The sequence below is a fragment of the Tarenaya hassleriana genome, unplaced genomic scaffold, assembly GCF_000463585.1.
Source record: "Tarenaya hassleriana unplaced genomic scaffold, ASM46358v1 Cleome557, whole genome shotgun sequence".
NCBI classification, from domain to species: Eukaryota; Viridiplantae; Streptophyta; class Magnoliopsida; order Brassicales; family Cleomaceae; genus Tarenaya; species Tarenaya hassleriana.
In genome coordinates, this window is record NW_010968165.1 from 13383 (window position 1) to 37038 (window position 23656).

Consider the following 23656-nt stretch of genomic DNA (forward strand, 5'->3'; position numbering starts at 1 on the left):
CGGTTCAGTACGTATCTGCCTGATAGCAAGGTGGCGGTGTTTTATGGTGGAGTCAATATTAAGATTCATAAAGACTTGCTGAAGAATGAATGTCCTCACATTGTCGTGGGCACACCCGGTCGAGTGCTTGCTCTTGCCCGGGATAAGGATCTTTCATTAAAGAATGTGAGGCATTTTATCCTTGACGAATGCGATAAGATGCTTGAGTCACTTGGTATGCACTCTTCTTGACATGATTATGTTGGATATATTGTCCATCCCCCTGGTTGTTCTAAAAGCACTACTATCTTTTGTCAGACATGCGGAGGGATGTGCAGGAGATTTTCAAGATGACTCCTCATGATAAACAAGTAATGATGTTCTCTGCAACCCTCAGCAAAGAGATACGACCTGTCTGCAAGAAATTTATGCAAGATGTAATGTCCCATTGCCATTGCTATCTTTGTTTTAAAATCTTGTATTCCTTATTTGATGTCAGTGTAAACTGGGAGTTCATATGCTTAGTTGACACCTTCCGCCCTGCTTTAGCTGCTGGATCCATGGATTCGGGTTCACAATTTAGTTATGCGCAGGATAATCTGGTCCTTGGGGGTATAGGGAATGGGGAAATAGCAAAGCTCTAATTGGGCTTCAGTGGTGTCTGTTGTGTAGTGAAATCTTTATGCTTCAGTTTCTTTTTGTTTCTTTGTTTGGGGTCGCTACTGCTTTGATTGAGGCAGAGTCTTGTGAAGGTCACAAGTTGTCATCATACTGTAAGCGTTCTTTTGGGCTAAATATGCTGAGTTGTAGCTGTTTTCTTGCTGTGACTGCTTAAACTACATCCTCGATGAGGCAAAGCTGGTGGTGGAGGATCTGAGTTTTGAGGCCTATCTATCTACCATCTCTTTTGTACCGGATATGATTTGCTTGAGGAAGGCTTGCTAATACTCTTTAATGTAACATCTGATCCTTTCAGCCAATGGAAATATATGTTGATGATGAAGCCAAGTTGACTCTTCATGGGCTTGTGCAGGTAATTTAATCGAGTCAAAAACCTTTTTTTTTATTTCAATAAAGATTGGTATATTTGTTCAACGATTTTTCAATGTTATTATCATGACAGCACTACATCAAGCTGAGCGAGATGGAGAAAAACCGCAAGTTAAACGATCTTCTTGATGCCTTGGACTTCAATCAAGTTGTCATCTTTGTGAAAAGTGTCAGTAGAGCTGCCGAGCTGAACAAGTTACTGGTTGAATGCAATTTCCCCTCTATATGCATTCACTCTGGCATGTCCCAAGAAGAGAGGTTTGCATTCTTTGCCAACTGTTTTACAACAACTAAAGTACCTGACTTGCATGAGCTCGTGTTGTATGTTCTTTGTCATTCGAGTTTACACAATATGTAGGTTGACTCGTTACAAGGGCTTCAAAGAAGGGCACAAGAGAATTCTTGTAGCTACAGACTTGGTTGGGAGAGGAATCGACATCGAGCGTGTCAACATCGTCATCAACTATGATATGCCAGATTCTGCTGATACTTATCTCCATAGGGTAAGCGATCTCCTTGTCATCCTGAATCCTCTGTAGATTGCTTCTTATGCGGGATCATATATAATATGTTCTGTATTTGTGTTCTGTTGTAGGTTGGCAGAGCTGGTAGGTTTGGCACCAAGGGTCTTGCCATCACATTCGTTTCGTCTGCTGCAGATTCTGATGTCCTTAACCAGGTTCGGAGATCGATCATAAATGCATTCCCCTCGCTGTTTTGTTCATCCAGACTGAACTATCATCGGAGATAGTTTAGTCAGTGGTTGGTCAATCTGTTCCAGGCATAATCATGATTGGATGATATAGCTGATGGTGATTGGAGCTACCCACATGTATAAAATGATTAAAAAAATAGCATGATTAAATCATTTTTAATTACAATTTAGACTAGCAGCTTCTTACCCCAACATTTATCTTAAATGTGTTGACTGTCTCTTAGTTACAGTTGTAATAACTCTGACACAGGGATTTTATATTATGTTTTGTATTTGGTAATTTCAGGTGCAAGAGCGGTCGATACTTCTACCTACAGTAAGTTGTTGTAGAAAACTATACAGAACAAGTAGATCGATACTTCCTCGATGAAATCATTCTAACGCCATGGTTTTCCCCCCCTTCTTCTCAGTGCCATCGTGAGAGCCCTTCTCTTAGTAGCCTCAGCAAATTGGCAGCGTTGAGGGTCGGAGGTTTGCACTATGTCTTGTGCTATGTTATCTTGTACCATTTTGACATAATTTTAGACCATTTTGTAGCATGCTTAAATTATTGGTTGCTGTGTTAGAAGTATTTTGTTTTTTGTTTATTTAACTGTAACCCTCTACGTGAAATTTGTTTTTACCTCATGGATGATGAACATTTTTATTTTAGGGTTTAGGAATATAAAACTTGAAATTGTTTAAAAAACAGAAACCCTCGTTTATCATCCCCCATAAGTATAACGTCAGCCACAGGTAAAAGCATATGTGATGATAATTCATTAAGCTGCTGTGCCTACATGTTACTTGCGAAAAAAACTGTGATGTAGTAGATGTACAATTTTTTAAACCCTAAATCTTAAGCACCATGAAGATTTTCTCTCCGGTTTCGATGGAAGTATTCATTGGGGCCCGTAGGGTTAGTGCAATATTAGATTTACGTAAAAGATGGAATTTTGTCTGCTTGGTCAATCAATCAATCTTTCCAAGATTCGGGTCTTGGTGGTATTAGGTTAGACTGGGTGTGAAACTTGGAAGTTTGATTCCCGGCATCTAATATTGAATAGGCGAGGATAAGGAGGGCCCAAGGGTTTGTGAGGCCAAGTGATAGTAATCGTAATGCAGATTTATATTGTAACTCGGTCAAGTCCGTGTAACATTTACGAATGAAATGATTTTCCTTCGTTATCAGACGTATGATATAAAAAAAATAATATAGGAAACTACTAAATTGAAGTAGGTTAAAAACTTTGATTATAATCATTTACAGTATCATCTTTATATGCAGGGGTGAAGTGCGGTGTTTTACATTTTCTACATTGTACAATTCAAAAAATTCCAAGTTAAAAAAAAGATGTCATTTTTTTACCCAAAAAAAACTTTTCCAAGCTATATGTAGTTGTTAAATCTAAAGAAAAAAATTCTCATTTAAATATGCTAATTTATTGTCATATTCCACATTAAGCAGCTCACACAATCACTTTCCATGTATATCTTTTTTTTTTAGAATTCTAATTAAATTTATAACTTTTGACTTTAAAATTCGTATATTAATCTGAGAAAAAGTTATTGATAAATAAAATGCGAAAATTAAAAAAAGAGAAAAGAAAGAAAAATAAAACAAAGAACACCTTTATTATTACATATCTTCTTGTTTTGTAATAAAAATAATTCATCTATACCAAAAACAATAAAAATATAATTAAAAAAGAAATTTAAAGAAAATAATATATGATGTAAATAAATAAAAATCAAGAGATAATTGACACAGTTTTCATTATTTATTAATTGATTTTATATCTTTAATTTTTTTCCATCATTCTTATAATCATTTTCAATCAATTTTAATCTTTTTAACATTTGTTTACTCGTTTCAACATAAGTAACAAATTCTAACCCAAATTTGGGTAGTCTAGTGGTGAGAGAACATGCAAAGCATGCTCTCACCCGGGTTCAAACCCAAGCGTGGGATGAGGTATTCACCTCAGTTTTCCCAATCTTTTGAGAGATATAGTCGGACCAAAGGTTAGGTGAACTTTTGGATTATCAAAAAAAAAAAAAACAAATTCTTTTTCAACCCTAACACGTACACGTTGGAATGAAGATGGAATCGGTTCTCTATACTCCTTCGAATAAGACCGATCATCCAATTCTTGTGCTTGGCAACGTACGAGCCGCCTCGAGCACTGGTGTGGTGATCAATACTCAATAGGTTCGGTTTGGTATTTATTTTTCCCATTTCGGGCCATTCAATTCAATAAAATAATATATCTATGTTATTATTATGAATGAAACACCCACTTTTTATGTGTAATGTGAGTTTTCATTCTATCCTCACGAATAGTATTTGCATAATATTATAAACTTGAGAGGGAATTTATGGAGGTTGGGGGCTATGAAACAGCTGACTTCTCACGACAATGAAACAAACAACCTTGGCGAAACATACAATGGACTTCCGAAGCTTTCCCACAAGCACGAAACTGTGTAGCAAAACTGCAGAAACTCAGTAGAGCTTTATTCTGGTCTCAATGAAGCTTCGGCAAATCGGGCACGTCTCAAGATCTTGCCCACAGCCACAGCAAGTCTGCAAAACCGACCAAATCGTCAAACAAGAACCGGCAAAAACGTGGGAAGAACCAGCGATTCAATCCTTACCTGATGCCCACAACCAAAGGCCATGTCTTTTGGATCGGTCAGGCAAATGGGGCAGTCCTGTCAAAAACCAAAACCCGGATACAGAAAACGTTGTCATACAGTGACAAGAGATCATATGATTGCGTGACTTTGGAGATGGAATAAAAAAATACGTTGTTATCTGTGCGTAAGTTCACGGGAGGACGGGCAGTCGATGATGGAGCGCTCGGAGTGTAGTTGTTGTGTGGCTGAGTTGGTTTAGGAGGGTTGAAAGAAGACGTGCCATAGACAGGAGGCGGAAGAGGAATCCGGTCTATACCCTTTCCTCGACGAGCTCTATCGTATTTTTTGACAGGGAATACATGTTAATGACATGGTCAGACTATTTTCCCAGCACAAGGGAAAGCATGACAAAGGTTGAAAATCTTACCCCAATAAGTTGAGCTCAAGGGTTGCCTTGTACTGAGACGGTATCTCCATCAACGCTGCAAGAGCAAAAGCAGCTTCTTTTCTTGATCGGTCAACGTTCTTCGACATAATCTCTGTGAAATTAACAAACTGCAGAGACAAAACAGAACGTTAACGGATTCTTGATAAGGCGGGTTCCAAGAAGTTCCTGCAAGATGACAAGTAAATGCTCAATCCGGGACTATACATGCCTGGAAGTTGTCAAATGCCCGAGAAGGGATATTGTCGTCGAATTGTTTCATCATGTCCCATGGGCCATCTCCAACTCCGACCAATACTATCGATAATGGGTACTCACTGCAGTTTACAAGGATCTAAGAATGTGATTTGATCTTTCAGAAGAGGATCATAACATTGTTGCAAATAAGCCGCACGAATATTTTCACCTGGCTTTAACGATTGCTTCTACGGTGCTTTTCTCTTGTGGACTCAGTTGTCCGTGTTCGGTATCAACACTTCGGGTCACCTTTGAAACCCAAATGGACAAAATTCAAACGAAACAGAAGATAATGAAGGAAAAGAAGATTTTCGGAATCATGAGACAGCTAGTTTTCAGAAATAAAATAGAGAATTTCAGATTAAATTATAAGATGAGTATAGATGAATTACCTGCCCATCTGCTATAATGAGTAAAACATGGTACTGACCACCGCTTTGTTCAACTATCGTGATTGCCATTTCAATGACGGGAGCAAAAGACGTGGGTCCTATACACGAAACAAACATTATAGAGCTAAACAACAAAAAGAAGAAAACAGAAACAGTTAAAGAATAGAAAAGAGGGCAATCAGCTTGAACCTGCAAGTCTAAGATGTGGAACAAGTTCCCGGTATCGGCTAAGCACTTCTTCGAAACCGTTGCAAAATCTTTCATCGGGATAAAAGCTAAAAACTTCTTGATCGTGGGTCGATGCTGCAAAAGTTTTAGAATCAAGTCTTTAAAATTTCATCCTCAAGGTGATAAAATCGAAACAAGACAATGTTGAAGACTCTTTTTGGATCATATACCATCTCCGAATCCAAAGCAAGGAATTAAGTTATCTTCATCAAAGGACGACAACGTTTTCCCGACAATAGCTATTGCTTCTTCGTAAGGATTTTGACTGTCCCCAATGTGATGCAAACTTCTTCGGTTGAATGACCTTGCACCTAATGTAAATACAGTTAAACCCATCTTCCCAAGGTCGCGAAGAAACGGGACAAACCTACATATGTGACCAAACCTGTCCACTCGTTGCTCTTTGTGAAATCAATACCGACAATGAGATTCGAAGATTCCAAACCGGCACGTGCCAATGCCTCTGTAACCTATTGAAATACCAATTCAATCATGTAAAGATGGAAAAGAAAAGAGCATCGGCAAACCTTATAAGGTCCAATATAGAGGCTAGCACCACACCATACTTATCCGGGCAAATAATTTAAGCAAAATACAAAAAATATAAGGAAAAGGGTGCTATAGGGAAGTAGTTTACAGGTATTCTCATCGACTTACTTGGTCCAGGCTACTGTAATCATCATTTATCTTTGAATACTTCCTCTCCAACTTCTTTTTAGAAGCTGGAACTTGGCCACTGAAGCTTGGAGTTGGAGCATCATAATGTGATGGTGTTCCATAGTATTGGCTCGGATCATATGCTGGCTGCGAGTAGCTGTGATGACTTTGTTGATATGAAGCAGACCCTATAGATGAACTTCTCAGAGATGAATTTCGTTTTGAAAGCTTCCCACCCATCAGCTCGCCCACTCAAAAGAATTACTCTGGGGCATCCAAGAGATGTAAAACCAGTTTCAGATGGCAAAGGAGACCAAGAAATGTAATAGCCTCGAAAAGGTTTACACCCAGAATTCCAAAGTCTTCTATGGATGCATTGTTAACAATGTTTGAATATTCACAAACAAAACAATCAGGGTGCATCACATGATTTTACTGAATCACACATATGAGATGATGTAACATTTAATTAGATTATAAGGAGAGACCGAAGGATTCAGTGGACCAAAATCAAACAAAACAAAGTGTCCCTGGTCTTGAAGAAGTCAACAAAAGGTTCAAGAGGATGGATCCCACTTGGCTCGGAGCGTCCTTTCGACGGTATTTTCACAGATTTTCGGATACTTCAATGATCACCATATTCCGTCTCAATCAAGATGTCGAATTTGAGCTCAATGAATGAACCACGTTAATATCTGATTCATTCTTCAGTTAGTTCGACATCAAGAACAATGGAGAACCTTAAATAACATGTGTTTTCAGAGTTCCTAACTTAAGTCATCAAGATTTAGTTAAGATTCACAAATAAGGACACTAATTTCAAGAACACAGATTTCTAACCCTCTGAATTCAACGCAGAGAAAGACAAAAACCCAGATTCGTTCTTGTATGAAATCCATAACCTATCTGCGTAAACCCCATCAAATTAACGAATAAAGTTCGTTCCTTTACAAAAGGAGGAAAAATCAGCATATCCCAAATGCCCACCAAGCTCCTCCAAAATTTAGAGACTTTCGCGTCAGAGAAATGCCCTAAAAAAATAAACAAAATGTCTACCGACAGTACCATTACGAGAAGAACTCGTCATACATTTGCAAGCAGCTCGATTTCATCTCAACTTACAGATGGCTAAATGGATAACCACATTCAGAAGCAGACCCACCAAATAGATGATGAGATTCAGCAATTGCTTTCTCATCATGAGAAGAGAAAGGCATCAAGAAAAAGATGCAATACCTTTTAGGAAATATCAAGACATCATATTCCGCAGTGATTCAAATCGTTTTCATGCCAGAGAGTGATGCCCTTGCCTGTAGACACGGACAAAAAAAACAAAAACTGGAGATGAAAAGGATGATGCTTTTTGAGTGGTGATGAGGCAACTGTTGTTGCTTAGTGTTGAAGTTGGTTGCTTCGCAGCAGCTTCCTTTTTGCTAAACAATAGCTTCGATTTTTTTTTTTTTTAGGGTTCAATTCAGTGTGCCCACGGTAAACAAACGGAGATTGATTTGTGAAATTCCCAAAATTTTCCAGAATCCAATCCAAACTTTATAAAAACAAATAAAAGTAATACTAATATTCTTATGACAAACTAAAATTATTAAAGTTTCTAAAAATAACAGTGTTAGAAATTTTATGATACACATTGTACACTGTAATTCAGAAACGAGCTATATTTTTTTTTTGGTAAAATGTGAATCTATTTACTCAAAAAAGTGTTATATTTCGGTTGTAACCGTAATAAGAAAAGCAATTTGTACATCCATGAATGCTTTAACAAAAGACATTTACTAATCTTCCTAGATTGTCAAGGTGGTCGTGTTAGATAGAACCAAACTTGGAGGAGGTGGTTTTTCTGCTGATGAGGACCGGATTGTCCTGTCAGAATTATGTTTCGAACGAGCCGGTCAAGTCTGTGCTTGAGCTGATCGTTTGGCATTCCATGAGAGCGGAATATCCTGTCGTTTCTCTCACGCCATAGCATGTAAGCTGCTGCTTGGAGTGTGATGGCTGTCAAAGTTCGTCGGTGGTGGTTGTACCGATTTTGTCCTTGGTCGGTGGCTTCGATCCAACCCGGCATTAGATGTAACCGGAGTGGCGGTTCTGTCCCTAATCTGTTTGCGAAGTGTAACCATAATGAGGAGCTGAATGAGCATTCGAAGAATAGATGCTGATGAGATTCCTCTTCCGCTGAGCACAGATTACATAGCGTTTCAGCCTGCAATCCCCATCGGTGTAGCCTGTCCTTTGTTGATAACCTGCCCAAGGAAGCTTGCCATTGTATAAGCGCATGTTTGGGTATAGCACGCTTGAACCATACTGCTTTCCACCACGGTACAGTCGGAGAAGGTTGTCTTAGTTGTTTCCAGGTTGTGCCCGTGTTGAAGCTGTTCTTGTATGCCTCTTCTCCTTGCTTCCATAGCGTGTGGTCTTCTTCGTTCGATTCAGTTGGTATTTCCATCGTTGTTAGGACTTCCTGCAGGCGTTGTTCCTGCGGTGATCTTGCCGGCGGGAGGTTCCATCCATGGACGGTTGCTGCTGAGCTGACAGTGGACCCTGATCACCGATGTACTCGATGAGAGGGCCAAGGGTTGTCCAGTCGTCTAGCTAGAAGTGCATGTCATTCGGTTTCCTATCTGCTTCTTAATGAATTTCCTTGCTAGTTCCTTTATCCCTAACAGCTTACAGAAGTTCCAGGTGTGGCGTGGGGAAGGGATGGTCGTCTAATAAGCCTTTCGTTTCAATAGATGTTTCCGAACCTAGGCTACCCATAGCGACCCTGAATTAGCAAACAACATCCACACCAGTTTCAACCTTGTCGCAGTGTTGATGTCCACTAGTTTCCGCAGTCCAAGCCCGCCTTCCTTTTTCGGTAGACAAATGTTTGCCCACGATACTCTATGAACGCCAGAGCTGCCCGATTTCCAGAGGAACTTGGCACATATGCTGTCAATCTGTTTGATCAAGCATTGTGGAAGCAAAAACACAGAACTCCATGAGTTTAATAAACCGTAGATTACAGAGGAATGAGTTGTACCTTGCTCGCATAAGAGAGGAATTTTGATGTCCATGATTGAAGGATAACAAGTGGTTTCCTGTGAAATACTTGTGTTTTTTTGTTTAACATCATATTTTTAAAAACACTCTTAGAAATTCTTTTATAATGTTTAATATTTGCAAAAGTTCCAAAAGTATTTGTCAAACATTGAAATTTCCATTACGTCCGGTTCATGGGTATCCTCAGACAAGTTAGTCACCCGAACAGAATTCTCGTCGTTCCTCCTCCTCCTCCTCATGTCTGAACCCGAGGTTCTTGTCTCTGCTCCTCCTGCCCTCGTGCTCGTGAAACATATGCAGCCTTTCCAGAACCCGAAACAGCGGATACAGATGCTTCTGAAGTCGGGGGCTTGTCAACAAAGGCATCGGATTGTGAAGCGAGATCCTTGTGTACGGACATTTAGATGTCCAGCGGTCACCTTTCTTGTGACATATCCTGCAGACCATGAGAACTGCACAGCTAATTAGCCACCTTAACCAGAATAAGAAAATCAAATGTCATTACCATAGCACCCTCGAGGTGTATCGCTACTTCATATTTTCATAAGACATCATCATCCCATAACACAAAAAGATACAGACTTTCACAAAAAGTAATCACACCTCCATAAATGTAATATCAGATCTAAGACTTTTTCCCAATTCCAATGACTTCAAAGTTCAAACCCAAATCCAACGCCACAATCCACAGTTTTAGCAACACCAACAATCAAATCGCAAAAATATAAGTTTAGGAAACATCCAATTATCCAGAAATCAAAACTAAACAGCAGAATCACAGATAACAAAAAAACACAAATGCCCAAAAAATGAATTTTACCGGGAGCCCTGGGTCGTTCCAAAAGGATGGCGGACTCCATAGTCAGACGGTTTCCGATGTCCTCACGAGCGGCATCGCCGAACTTGGCCCAGCTCCGCCGCTCTACCGCTTCGCTTGCTTATTCAACCGCACCAATGCCAGCTTCTGAACCGGCAATATAGCAAAAATACCCCCACTTTGCTACAAAGACTTTATGACATACCCTTCAAAACCCTAAAATTTTGAAAAAAAAGGAACAAAAAACATAATTAACCTTTCAAAAAAGTAACGTGATACATTTCTCCCACTTACTTAGTCATTTTGAATTCATCTCTCTCGTTCTCACACTTTGATAACTCTCCATTTCTTTCTTAACTTTCTCTCTGTACTGTTATTTTTCTCTCAACTCTTCCATTTTCCTCCTTCTCATTTCATTTTTACACAGAAAAACAAACGAAAAATGATTATTTCGTTGAACATATCTCCGCCGCCGACCTTATATCTTCTTCTTCGTGTGTTGGTCTAAGCCAGAACAAATGACAAAAACTGAAGGTAAGTTCATTAATACAAGAGATTGGTTCGATACATAAACTTTATGTTTTGAGTTTGAGTTTTATGATTTTTAAAGTGAATCGTGTGGTTTTTTATGAAAATGAGACAGATGCATAACAAATCTGACGAAGAATATGCAAGAGGCGCATAATGGAACGGATTGACAACAAAAACAAAGGTACATCACATTGGTTACACCGTTTAAAATTTAATTTTGGTCGCACTGGTCATATAGGCCACACTAGTCTCACTTGTCACATTGGTCACACTGTTCAAAATTTAGTTTTGGTCACACTAGTCACACTAGTCACACTGGTCACACTAGTCACACTGGTCACATTGGTCACACCGAAAATTTTTAAAATTCACACGAAAAAATTTATATTTTTGTGATGGAGGGAGTTTTAAAATTTTTTAAAATATTTAAAATTTTTCCTAGGAAATCGAAAACTGTTGTTCTCTCTCTTCTCATTAATGTTTCTGCAATTGGGGGGGTCAATGGGTATTATGGGAATAACATAGTTATAAGGGTATTTTTTGAAGCCGTTTTTTTTCTTCTTTTTGCAGGGGTAGGCACTGAAGTCTTTGTAGCATAATAGGGGTATTTTTGATAAAATCCCTTCTGAACCCTAGTTATCGTTCTGATCTTGACCTAGTTTCCGTAGTCGTTGAACTTGTACTCGACCACCCTCTTCACACCATTCTTGTCGGGGTAAATAACTTGCTTAGGCGGATGTTAGAAATCAAGGTCGTCCTCTTCGTCCATTTCTCCCCACCAGAACTTGCTCCGCTTCTGCGGTTCCATTTTCTTGATCGCCATGGTCTTTGTTTTTCTGAAACGGGTAATGAAAATCTTGAAGCAGATTTGATTAATCACCCATTTTGAAGCAAACTTAGCAAAGTAAATAATTTTTCTCTTCATCACCAGAATTTCCCAATAGATAAAACGACAAGAGTCAAATTTAAGCCATTATCTTTCACAATCATGATGAAACCTGCTATGAGAAACCCTATGCGAGATTTACTACTTTCTCAATCTAGAAACCCATAATCCATACACTAGCCAAAAAAAACAAATTTAAGAATGAAAAGGGCGAATGCAACTAAAGATTATTCAGATTTGCCCAGAAATGGAAACAAGGCCATGAATAGATTTCTGCAAGTTCTCCCTATTCAAGATCGAGCAGACCAAAATCGGTTGAATCCGAGCGAAACCTCAACATGACAAATCATAACCATAAAATTCCTAAACCACTGAAACCCTAACCCAAAGGGGTAGTTAGCAAACTGTACCAAAACAAAAACGAAATTTACAAAATATCTCACAAAAAATAACTTTTGTATAATATACTTTTTTTTTCTCTAAATACCCAAACGACCCTTTACAGTATTTCTCTACGATTGTGTGATAATCTATCTTTTAAAAATCGGTAAGTTAATCTATTTGATCTTCTTTTTTCTCCAATATTTTCTCTATCTTCTCTATTTCTTATATAGTTTATCTAATCTATTTAAATACTCTTCTCGTTGATTTTTTTCTGTGATATTCTGATCATTTTTTTGTATGCACATAAGGTGTTTGATGAAATGTTTGTACCAGAAAACTGCTGCAGATGACCTGTGATATGTGAAAAATGCCATGCGATCTACGTTAAATGACCTATGGTCTCTGACAGATGACCTATGATATGGCGCAAATGATCTGCGGTCTGCGGCAGGTCATTTGGCCTGCGGACATGCGGTTATCGCCCTATAGACCTGCGGTTATCGCCCTGCGACCTGCGGATATCGTTGTGCGACCTGCGACTATCGTCCTGCGACCTGCGGCTATCGCCCTGCGACCTACGGTTATCATCCTACGACCTCCTGCGATCTGCGGCTATCGCCCTGCGACTTCCTGCGACCTACGGCTATCGCCCTGCGACCTGTGACTGTGATTTCATTACGACTATATAACCACGACTACGACTCACTACGACTCACTATGACTCACTACTACGACCATATAACTACGACTTACTACGACTCACTACGACCATATAACTACGACTACGACTCACTACGACTCACTACGACCATATAACTATGACTACAACTCACTACGGCTCACTATGACTCACTACGACCATATAACTACGACTCACTACGATTCACTATGACCATATAACTATGACTACGACTCATTACGACCATATAACTACGATTACGACCTTCTGTTTTCTCTAATATTTTTTCTATATTCTCTATTTCTTACAGTTTATATCATCAATCACATATTCTTCTGCATCATTTCTTTTTCTATAGTATTCATATGATCATTTTTTGTGACAATCGATCTTTTAGAAAACGGAACGCTTTGTTATTTGATCTTATTTTTTCTCCAATATTTTTTCTATCTTCTCTATTTTTTATATAGTTTATCTAATCTATTCAAATACTCTTCTCGTTGATTTTTTTTGTGATATTCTACTCATTTTTTTGCATGCACATAAGGTGTTTGATGAAATGTCTGTACCAGAAAACTGCGGCAGATAACCTGCGATCTGTGAAAAATGACATGCACTCTGTGTTAAATAACCTATGGTCTCTAGCAGATGACTGTAATATACCGCAAATGATTTGCGGTCTGCGGCAGGTCATTTGGCCTGCGATCGCCCTGCGGACCTGCCGCAAATGATCTGCGGTCTCCAACATTTTCTCTATCTTCTCTATTTCTTACCGTTTATCTAATGTATTTAAATACTCTTCTGGTTGATTTCTTTTTCTGTGATATTCTGATCATTTTTTGTATGCACATAAGGTGTTTGATGAAATGTCTATAAAAGAAAATTGTAGAAGATGACATGCCGTCTGTGAAAAATGACTTACGCTCTGCGGTAAATGACCTACAGCCTACAGCAGCTGACCTACGGTCTGCCAGATGACATGTTGCCTGCAGTAGGTCATCTTTGGCACCTACGGCATCTATCGCACCTGCTAATCTGCAAGTGTTTTTTCTATATTTATATAAGAAAACAAAATCCATATAAGTGTTTTTTCATGTATGTAGAGGAAAACGAAATTCATGCAAATATTTTTTTATAAATGCAGAAAATCTGCAGGTTATAATAATATAGAAGGATATGATGATCATTTTAACCTAAAAAAGTAGAATACAAAGATTACAATAGTAAAAGTATAGAATGCAAAGACGTTTCTTTTTTGGTACATTTATGCAAATTTTCTCGAACACAAAAGCCAAAGTACATAGAGACTGAGAGTATATGGATCACTTTGAGTTGCTTGAATTGTGGAATAGATATGGTTCTGAATTTTCATGTTCCTTGAATTTGAACTAAGTAGGAGATGGGCAACCTTTTTTTAGAAGTGATCATAGATCGAAATTGGGAAAATTTATTTCGATTGAACTTGAGAAGTATTTTTACATATTGTATCTCTAATGTTTTTTTTCTTTCTATCAATACATGGAAAATTTGCAAGTGGTTCTATATCAAATTGATAGTGATAGCTCTCTTCCATCTTGATGTTCCTTGTGAATCTATTGTGGTGAGGAAATCCTTCGGACTATGTTAATCCAAGAGTTCCATGTTAGTATTTTATTATAAATACTATATTATACATGTTGCGGAATATTTTATTCTGGACCAATCATCATGCATACCATACAAAGAATCAACCTGGAATTTAGAACATACATGAATCCATGATAGTTTGATAAATGGCAGTGGGTAGAAAGCCTTCTAGTCTAGAACGTAAGAAATATTATTCTGACAACAAATGGGTGCTATCAGATTTCAGTACGTTTAGCCTAGGGACCAATACCACTATTTATAATAATAGTTTTGTGTAATTTCCAAATCCGCCCATAAAGAATTAGGAAATTACACTTCATGGTATCTTCATAATTATTTGACTCCTATACTTTCCTGTATTTGCATATTAGACCATCCGTAATTAGTGGTCATAATCTTCTGCAATTATTCACATTAAACATCAATTATACCATATACTAATTATGACATTAAAACCAAAATATAGCTGTTAGAGAATTTCTAACAATCTCCCACTTGGTTGAATGTCTATAATCCCGTAAATATGGAATTTCTTTAGTGAGCTCATAAAATTGCATGTTCTTTGTGAACACTTTAATAATCTCGTCCATTGAATATGTAACGTAAGGATCAAGGCGGCTTTCGTTGCATTAGTGCACGACTAAACCTTCCAAGATCATGTTACGCCACTCTATCCAACTGTTGGTTGTAATGCTCTAGGATGATCCGTGATATGACATTTCGAATTTGTATTGATTCATTGGTTTATGAATGCATTACTTTTCCGTTATATGATTGGCATGTTTGTTATATTTCGGTATCCTTGAATCATTAAAGAATGATTCTAAACTCCCTGATCAGTTATCGTTGTGGGAACAATGATGAATTAAGACTAGCATGAGGTGTGATCGATGCATTGGATGCATATCACAATCATGGGTACTCGTTGAGAACGAGTGACTAGATGACCTGCATGAGATTGTCACATGGACAGAGTCATGACTTAAATCTCATACAGCGGTTCGTTCTTGGATCCTCATACCTGAGATGTCTAGAGTATCTGATATAAGGAGTCTCGTGTCTTGACTGCGTCAAACGCCGTCTTTAACCGGATGATTATAACAGCGTTGATCAGATATGTTCACGAATCATATGGAGATAGTAGACATGCAATATGGGACTTGTCACCACCTTAACAGGAGAGATATCGGTGGGCCCTCTCGTGAAAGTCGGACTATGAAAAACGTGTGGCCACGCTATAGATAAAGTTGCATCTATTTTATTAGTTGATTTGCCAAGACGAGAAAGCAGTTGAACTTGAAGGGTGGCTCAAACCATACCCTTGTTCAACTTATGATATCGTGAGACAAAGGATCAGAATTCGAGCTGTTAATGCCTTGGTTAGATCACCTCTAACTCAATTCTAAGTGGGTGGTCATGGCGTCTTGCTAGAGGCTAACCATGACTTGTGGTTCGGGAAAGGTTCCCGAAGTCACTACCACTTAGAATGGGCCTACAGGGTCACACCACTAGGGATGGACTTATATATGAAGAATCCGAAGAAAGGAGTTGAGATTTTGCCGAAACGAGCATGAAAAAGGTTTCCAGTGTGTTTGTCCGGAACTGACCAAGTTTGGTCAGCCCCGGACCACGTTTTGTCAGTCCAGGAGTTCCGGAAGTCGGTCCATGGTCCGGGTGACCAAAAGTTGGTCAGCTCCGGACCAGACGCTGGGACAGGCGGACCGAGGACCGAGGTGCGTCGGACCAAAAAGGGAACCAAGAGGCTTGGTCCGGAGCTGACCAAAACTTGGTCAGTCGGACCAAATCTCCAGGTCAGGCGGTCCGAGAGCCTCGGACTAAGCTTGGTCGGACCAAGCTCTTGGTCCGGCGGACCGAGATCTGGAATTTTCCTAAAATTCGGATTAGGGATTTCTAAGCTTATTTAAGTTTGAGATTTCGTCCAAACTTAATTAAGGACGCCCTAAAACTCAGAGAGTCATCTAAAAACCCTAGAGAATTCATTCTTTTCATTTTTGAGCTTCTTGGGATTAGATTCGGTCTCTCGAGTTACCCTTTTCTTCACTAATCCTATCAGATACGTTCCAAATCGTTTGGAATCCTTCCCGTCGGTATGGATACGTGTAGAGGGGCTGTAACTTCAGTCCTAGGTGATTAAGAACATGCCCCGGATCGGTATTTGCTTACGTTTCATCGAGAACGAGGTAAGTAATGATTCTCTCGGTGATATACACGATCTTTCGGGTTTTACCAAGTTTGGTTGCGTGTGACGTTTGACTAGGTTTAGATCTTTCTTCCGCTGCATGAAACCTAGTAAACTAAACCCTAGATCGATATGACCGCATGCTAGGAACCCGTAGATATCCCAACAGTGGTATCAGAGTCTGGTTCTCTGTATATCGTCGTGCTTGTTGTATGATTGCATGATTTAATCGTTAAATTGCATGTAATCATTGAATCTATGCATGTTTAATGATATTTTTGATTGTTGAATGATGCATGGATGGTATGGAGTCTGGGACGGGTTAACAGTGCGACGAAACGGGGGTGAAACCCTAATTTTCGAAACCCGAAAAATCTGTTCTGAATTTGATCTGTCCGCGGTCAGCCGGACCAGCAGACAGATCAAACTCCAGACCGCGTTTTGGTCAGGAGGACCAAAGTTCACGCTGGTCAGCCCCAGACCAAAAGTTGGTCCGGCGGACCAAGCGTGAACAAACCTAGGTCCGAGACGACGAACGACGAGCTGACCAAGGAACGGATGACCAATGGTTCACCCGTGAGTACTCATATCCTCAAAATGAAGGGTTATCTAGAGGATCTTGACAGACTAGGGTTGGAGGTTAGTCGTGAATTGGCAGTAGACCTAGTTCTTCAATCCCTGCCGGATAGTTTTGACCAGTTTGTCATGAACTATAACATACATGGGATGGAGAAGGACTTGACCGAGCTACATGGGATGTTGCGATCGGCCGAGCAGAACATCAAAGTCGAGAAGAGTGTCCTAGTGGTTGGAAAGAGTTCTAACAAAAGGAAGCGTTCCAAGAGCAAGAAAGGCAATTGCTGTCGCCTGAGAAGGGAGAGTGTCATTTCTGCCATGCTATTGGGCATTGGCGCAGAAATTGCAAACTCTACCTGGAAGATCAGAAGAAGAAGAAGCTTGCAGAAGCTTCATCTTCAGGTATCTTCGTTATAGAGGCTAATTTGTTTACTTCTACATCATGAGTATTAGATACCGAATGTGTCTCACACATTTGTGTAAATGTGCAGGGCCTGAGAAGAAGTAGACAGCTAGCGAAGGGAGAAGTGGATCTCCGCGTTGGTTGTAATGCTTTAGGATGATCCGTGATATGACATTTCGACTTTGTATTGATTCATTGGTTTATGAATGCATTACTTTTCCATTATATGATTGGCATGTTTGTTATATTTCAGTATCCTTGAATCATTAGAGAATGATTCTAAACTCCCTGATCAGTTATCGTTGTGGGAACAATGATGAATTAAGACTAGCATGAGGTGTGATCGATGCATTGGATGCAGATCACAATCATGGGTACTCAATGAGAACAAGTGACTGGATGACCCGCGTGAGATTGTCACATGGACAGAGTCATGACTTGAATCTCATACAGCGGTTCGTTCTTGGATCCTCACACCTGAGATGTCTAGAGTATCTGATATGAGGAGTGAAGTGTCTTGACTGCGTCAAATGTCGTCTTTAACCGGATGATTATAACGGTGTTGATCAGATACGTTCACGAATCATATGGAGATAGTAGACATGCAATATGAGACTTGTCACCTCCTTAACAGGAGAGATATCGTTGGGCCCTAATAACTCCTAATTCTCTCTATATTTTCAGGACGTTTTTATAGGATTTAGACGAGAATCATATTCATTTGTAGGCATTATAGGCGTGTTAGGCCACGAAACATGGTTTGATTGTGTTTTTATAGATTTACAGGCCTCAGACGCGATTTGGACCAAAAGGGAGTAATCTGGAGCTAAAAGGATGAAATACGTCAAGAACTTCCCGTCTTGATTCGGCCGGAGTCAACCATGGAAAATGGGTAGAGTCAACGTGCTGAAAATGGCCCAATTCAAGCCTGTTACGAAGAGACCGACTCAGACACACCGAGTCACAAGGCCCGAGTCAAACACCCCGAGTCAGAAGAATGGGCTGGGCTGAATGCTTAAGAGTCCCGCTTTGACTCGGTCGAGTCAGAGTACTGACTCGGTCCGAGTCAAAACCCAGAAAAAGCCCAGATTCGAATTTTCAGAGTTTGAACGGGAGAAAAACTTCAGGAGCACCGCCTAGGGTTTATAAAAAGTGCCTACAGACGTCCTAGAGGTGGGAGACTTTGGACATTTTTTCGAGAGCTTAGGTGAGAGAAATAGGAGTATACGGGATTTGGGGAAGAAGAAGGAGAGTTGGAACGTGAAGATCGCTTGCTGTCGACATGAGTCTTTCGTCTCCCTCTTTTGTTTCTGTTTCCGGTTTTATTCTATGTTTTTCCATGAACCGTGAGTAGATCCACGGCTGTGGGTTAGGGATTCGTTTGTGTTTTGGGTATGTTTGAATCCTAACTTGATTGCGATTTGGATTTGTTTCGGTTTTATCGATTTGCACTTCATGTCAATTGATGTTTGCTGACCCCTTGATCAGTTGTTTTAGATTCTAAACTACATAGGAATATGGGTTTAGTTTCGGATCGAAATCGATAGAATAGATCGTATTATTCACATAGGAATATGGTTTGATCGATCTAGGGTTGATGATAGCGTTCTTCATGCATCTAGTTTGATAAATCACATAGGGATATAGATTTAGATAACTCTAGATAGTGAGTTATATGCCGGGAGGTGATTTCTCTATCTTTGTTGCTTGATGATTCCCGGTATACAAATTCAATATCATGATTCTCGCATGTTTAGCATATAACCATACACGCGAATACGGTCCCAACACCCACGGTCATCTTAGATTGCTAGCTTACACGTTTTTATTGCTTTATTTCCTTATTTTCTATTCTTTCCATATACTTCCACCATCACTTCTACTTGCTTGCTTTGATTAAGTTTCGATTAGGATTTAGACTTAGCTACCGGTCCTTGCATTCGACCCCGTGTTACGACGATTCGTATCCTTGCGGTGAGCTGTGAATCAAGTTATAAATTCTAGACTCGGTACACACGTATCAAGTTTTTGGCGCCGTTGCCGGGGACTGGTTAGCCTATTTCTAGAACTTTATTGATTCTAGATCTTTGCTTGTTTTCTCTTTCTTTTACTTTTTCTTTTTCTTTCTTTGGTTTTTGTGGATTCACTTGGTCTCGAGTTCTTCTTTTTCTTTGCGATTTGCAGTATTCTAGTGCATGACAAGGAGCTCTACTCGGAGAGAAGACCTAGTCTACGATCCGGAGATTGAGCATACCTTGAGGGACATCCGAAATCAGCAGAGAAGAGAAGCTATGTCGAGGTCAAGCAGTTCGCACGACCATCAACAAGAGCATGCGGTTCATGATGAGGAGCATCAAGAGAATCAAGAGCACATGAATCCGCTCTATGATCAGCAGACCGAGGGCGAAGCTACATACGTCACATAGGAGACTTTGGGTTCTTACATTGCACCGAAGCACACGCAACTCCTATCATGCATCAATAGACCGCCCATAGACAGTTTTGAGCTACCGCCACAATGCATCACGATGTTCAGTCAGACGAGTTTCAGAGGACGACGTACAGAGGATCCCATTGCTCACTTGACTCAGTTCAAGATGTTGTGCAAATCAGTTAGGAAGGCACGAGGGATGACCATCGAGGATATATACTTGGAGGCCTTTCCGTTTTCACCGATGGATCGGGCAAGAGATTGGCTCTACACCCTTGAGCCGAACTCGATTACGACATGGGAGGAGCTAGAAGAGCAATTCATGGCCAAATACTACTCCCCAGAGAAGACCCGAGCTGCACAGAGAGCTATACACAGCTTAACTCAGGAGAGTGACGAGAGTCTATACGATGCATGGGAGAGATTCAAAGGCAACGCCTTTGTCCACACCACGGTATGGATAAGCGCCTGTTGCTTTTCACGTTAATCCACGGACTGAGAGACGATACTAGAGCATGGATGGACGCAGCTTGTGGTGGGTGTGTATACGACATTCCCTTTGACACCCTAGAGATGCAGATTGCGAAGATGGCTAAAGCAAGAGGGATGTCAGGAGATAGCATCAGACGCTCTACAGGATGGGTAGATTTGGGCGAGTCCGCTGCTTTGAAGGCAGTCATGTCTGATTTATCGGCGATCAAGCAGCGTATGGGACTCAAGAATACGTCTATCCCGCAGTAAGTCCAGCCTGGTATGTTTCTGGTTGATCAGACCACATCAGAGGAAGAACCGGTTGAGGACATCAACTACATTGGAAGGAATCAGTACCAGAATCCTTCTAATCTCTACAACCCGAATGCGCCTAGGAATCATCCCGGTTTCTCTTACAAAATCCGAGCGGAGCATTGAATGCGCAGCAGCAGGGCGTTTCCAGAATCCCTCAGAATCCCTCGGGCTTCACTCAGTCACGTTTTCAGGGGCAGAATCAGGGATATGTGCAACAGAATCCAGGATACGGGCAGCAGAATCAGGGTTACCGAGCGCCACAACCTACAAAGAACGATGAGACAGACATCAAGACGATTGATACGTGTGTACCGAGTCTAAAATCTATAACCCGGTTCACAACTCACCTCAAGGATACGGATCGTCGTAACATGGGGTCGAACACGAGAACCGGTTGCTAAATCCAAATCTAAATAAAAAATAGATCAAAGCAATCAAGCACGTGATGATGGAAGTGCCACAACCTACAAAGAACGATGAGACAGACATCAAGACGATTGATACGTGTGTACCGAGTCTAAAATCTATAACCCGGTTCACAACTCACCTCAAGGATACGGATCGTCGTAACATGGGGTCGAACACGAGAACCGGTTGCTAAATCCAAATCTAAATAAAAAATAGATCAAAGCAATCAAGCACGTGATGATGGAAGTATATAGAATCTATGGAAAACGGAATGAGAAAGCAATGAAAACGAGTAACCTATCAAACAAGGATGATTACGGGTGTCGGGATCGTATTCGCGTGTATGGATATATGCTAAGCATGCGAGAATAACGATTATGACTTGTATTCGGGAATCATCAAGCAACAAAGATAGAGAATTCACCTCTCGGTCTACTAACTCCCTACCTACAGAGTAACTCGTCAATCTCTCGATCTATTCAAGTTAACCCTAGGTGCATAAAGAACGCTATCATCAACCCTAGATCGATTAAACCATATCTCTATGTGAATAATACGATCTATCCTATTGATTTTGATCCGAAACAAACCCATATCTCTATGTGGTTCAGAATCCAAGATAATTGATGATTTTGATCCGAAACCAATTCATATCTCTATGTAGTTTAGAATCTAAGATAATTGACCAAGGGATTAGCAAACATCAATCCAATAAAAGCGCAAATCAATAGAACCGAAACAAATCAAAACCGAAATCCAAGTTAGGGTTCAAACATACCCAAAACACATACGAATCCCTAACCCATAGCCGTGGATCTACTCATGGTTCATGGAAAACAATAAAAAGCTCATAAAGAAAGAGATAAAAGAGAGGAAAGAAAGTCTCATGCAGATGTGTAGTCTCCACGGTTGAATCTTCCTTCTTCTTCCCGAAATCCCGTGAACTCTTATTTTTCTCTCACCAAAATCTCTCCAAAAGTCTGTATCTAAGTGTTCTCTAGGGTTCTCTGATGTTCTAGGACGTGGCTAGGGCTTTTTTATAACCCTAAGGCGGCTCCCAAGAGTCATATTCCCATTCTGATGCTGAAAATTGCGAAACAGGGTTTTTGACTGGATCCGGTCCCAAGAGTCATATTCCCATTCTGATGCTGAAAATCGCGAAACAGGGTTTTTGACTGGATCCGGACCGATTCCAGGTGGATCCGGCCCGGATCCAGATTCCTGGGCTCGAGCTCAGCTGTCTTGATTCGGACCGGATCCAGTTGGATCCGGCCCTGCACTGGTAGTTTTCTGGTCTTCGCGATTTCACCTATATCTTTCTGCTCCGGTGTCGGATTTACGATTTTGGTCTATGCGAAGCTCTTGAAGTGCTCTTTCCAATGGTACAAGTTTCACACGATTTGGACCTCTGTGGAGAAAGATATTGATGTCGCAACATGAGTACCTCATCCGAACTTCTCCTTTAACGCTCCAAATAGCTCCTTTTCGAGTCCAATCGTCTTTGAAACCTGTAATCTGCAAAACTAAAGCACAACCGGGTTTTGTGTCCTAACACACCTAGAATGCCTATGAATGCATGTGATTATCCTATAAAACCTAGACAAACTCTCATCAAAATATAGAGAAGAATATGAGTTATCAAATCCCCCCAGACTTAAACCTTTGCTCGTCCTCGAGTAAAGAACGAAGGAATAAAATCTGCAAGACAGGGAATGACGAATATCAAATAGCATCATCGTGAGACTCAAAAGCAAAATATCCATCCAATACTAGTTTCCCGAGAGTCGTACCCAAACCAGTCTACTATGATCTTCCTACCAAAGACTAATCTACCTAGCCATGGGATTTTTATTGCCACCTAGAACCCGTTAGAATCTCTACAACTCACCAAGCCTATTTCCGAACCTATCCTCATCTCAACTTAGCCTTTTCGATCTTAGTTCTTCTTCGTACCTAGATTTTTACCTTTCTGTAGAATTTCTCTATTGAACGCTAGCACCTCGGGTTTCTAGGACGTTGAAGTTGAAGGACATCGCTTTTCGCTCTCCCTTTTTTTTCTTCCTTTCCTTTTTTTTCTTCTCTTTTTTTATCTCAATGCGATGTCCGACCCACAACTTAGACCCGAACCATCGAACGATGCACTCATATCCTCGAACGATTTTTGTTGATGAGATTCTGACAGCGGATTGTCGAGATGCTTTATTTTTCCAAGGCGTTTGTCGAACTAGATTCCGTCGACCTGCAAGACTCGGAAAAAAAAGTTCTAAACGAAACTTATAACCTGGATATAGTCGTTTCAACTCCGTAGGTTCTAAATAAGAACCCCATCCCACAAACTATATATAGAAAGTCTGGAGAACTATCAATTCGACACGGTTCAACCACATTCTACAAAGTCACTAGATCATCAAGATATTCCAACTCTATCATCCCACAAATCTTCCAAATGATGCTCAAAACGGGTTTTCGAGGTATGCACGTGAACCTATATGATCCTAAATCTATATGATCGAATGCAATCATGCAAACCTAACAAAAATCATCTATATG

General features: G+C 40.2%; 3 protein-coding genes across 6 annotated transcripts in view; 1 reads left to right on the forward strand and 2 right to left on the reverse strand.

Annotated features, from left to right (window-relative positions):
• Positions 1 to 3017, forward strand: part of LOC104798662 (DEAD-box ATP-dependent RNA helicase 56-like) — a 4638-nt gene extending 1621 nt beyond the window's left edge. The window contains exons 6-13 of the mRNA XM_019200723.1: positions 1 to 214; positions 298 to 416; positions 956 to 1012; positions 1103 to 1287; positions 1388 to 1532; positions 1625 to 1708; positions 2031 to 2060; positions 3012 to 3017. Of these exons, the coding sequence (XP_019056268.1) occupies positions 1 to 214; positions 298 to 416; positions 956 to 1012; positions 1103 to 1287; positions 1388 to 1532; positions 1625 to 1708; positions 2031 to 2060; positions 3012 to 3017 (840 nt within the window). The remainder of the gene's footprint in view (positions 215 to 297; positions 417 to 955; positions 1013 to 1102; positions 1288 to 1387; positions 1533 to 1624; positions 1709 to 2030; positions 2061 to 3011) is intronic.
• Positions 3018 to 4057: 1040 nt separating this feature from the next.
• LOC104798661 (E3 ubiquitin-protein ligase RGLG2-like) lies at positions 4058 to 7767 on the reverse strand. Of its 4 annotated transcripts, none has more exons than XM_010520832.2 (12): positions 7559 to 7767; positions 6323 to 6588; positions 6051 to 6135; positions 5836 to 5976; positions 5627 to 5740; positions 5438 to 5535; positions 5215 to 5294; positions 5020 to 5125; positions 4791 to 4918; positions 4534 to 4696; positions 4382 to 4438; positions 4058 to 4310 (listed from the first exon to the last, which is right to left on the reverse strand). In XM_010520832.2, the coding sequence occupies exons 2-12, from the start codon at positions 6560 to 6562 to the stop codon at positions 4230 to 4232; spliced, it is 1293 nt and encodes a 430-aa protein (XP_010519134.1). In that variant the 5' UTR covers positions 6563 to 6588; positions 7559 to 7767; the 3' UTR covers positions 4058 to 4229. The 4 variants fall into 4 exon arrangements, with proteins under 4 accessions (XP_010519134.1, XP_010519136.1, XP_010519137.1 ...); XM_010520834.2 differs by lacking the exon at positions 7559 to 7767 and adding an exon at positions 7445 to 7534; XM_010520835.2 differs by lacking the exon at positions 7559 to 7767 and adding an exon at positions 7412 to 7500.
• A 362-nt stretch (positions 7768 to 8129) lies between these two features.
• LOC104798663 lies at positions 8130 to 8783 on the reverse strand. The gene has a single exon (XM_010520837.1). It carries the CDS (start codon positions 8781 to 8783, stop codon positions 8130 to 8132), a length of 654 nt encoding a protein of 217 aa, XP_010519139.1.
• Between the last annotated feature and the right edge of the window lie 14873 nt (positions 8784 to 23656).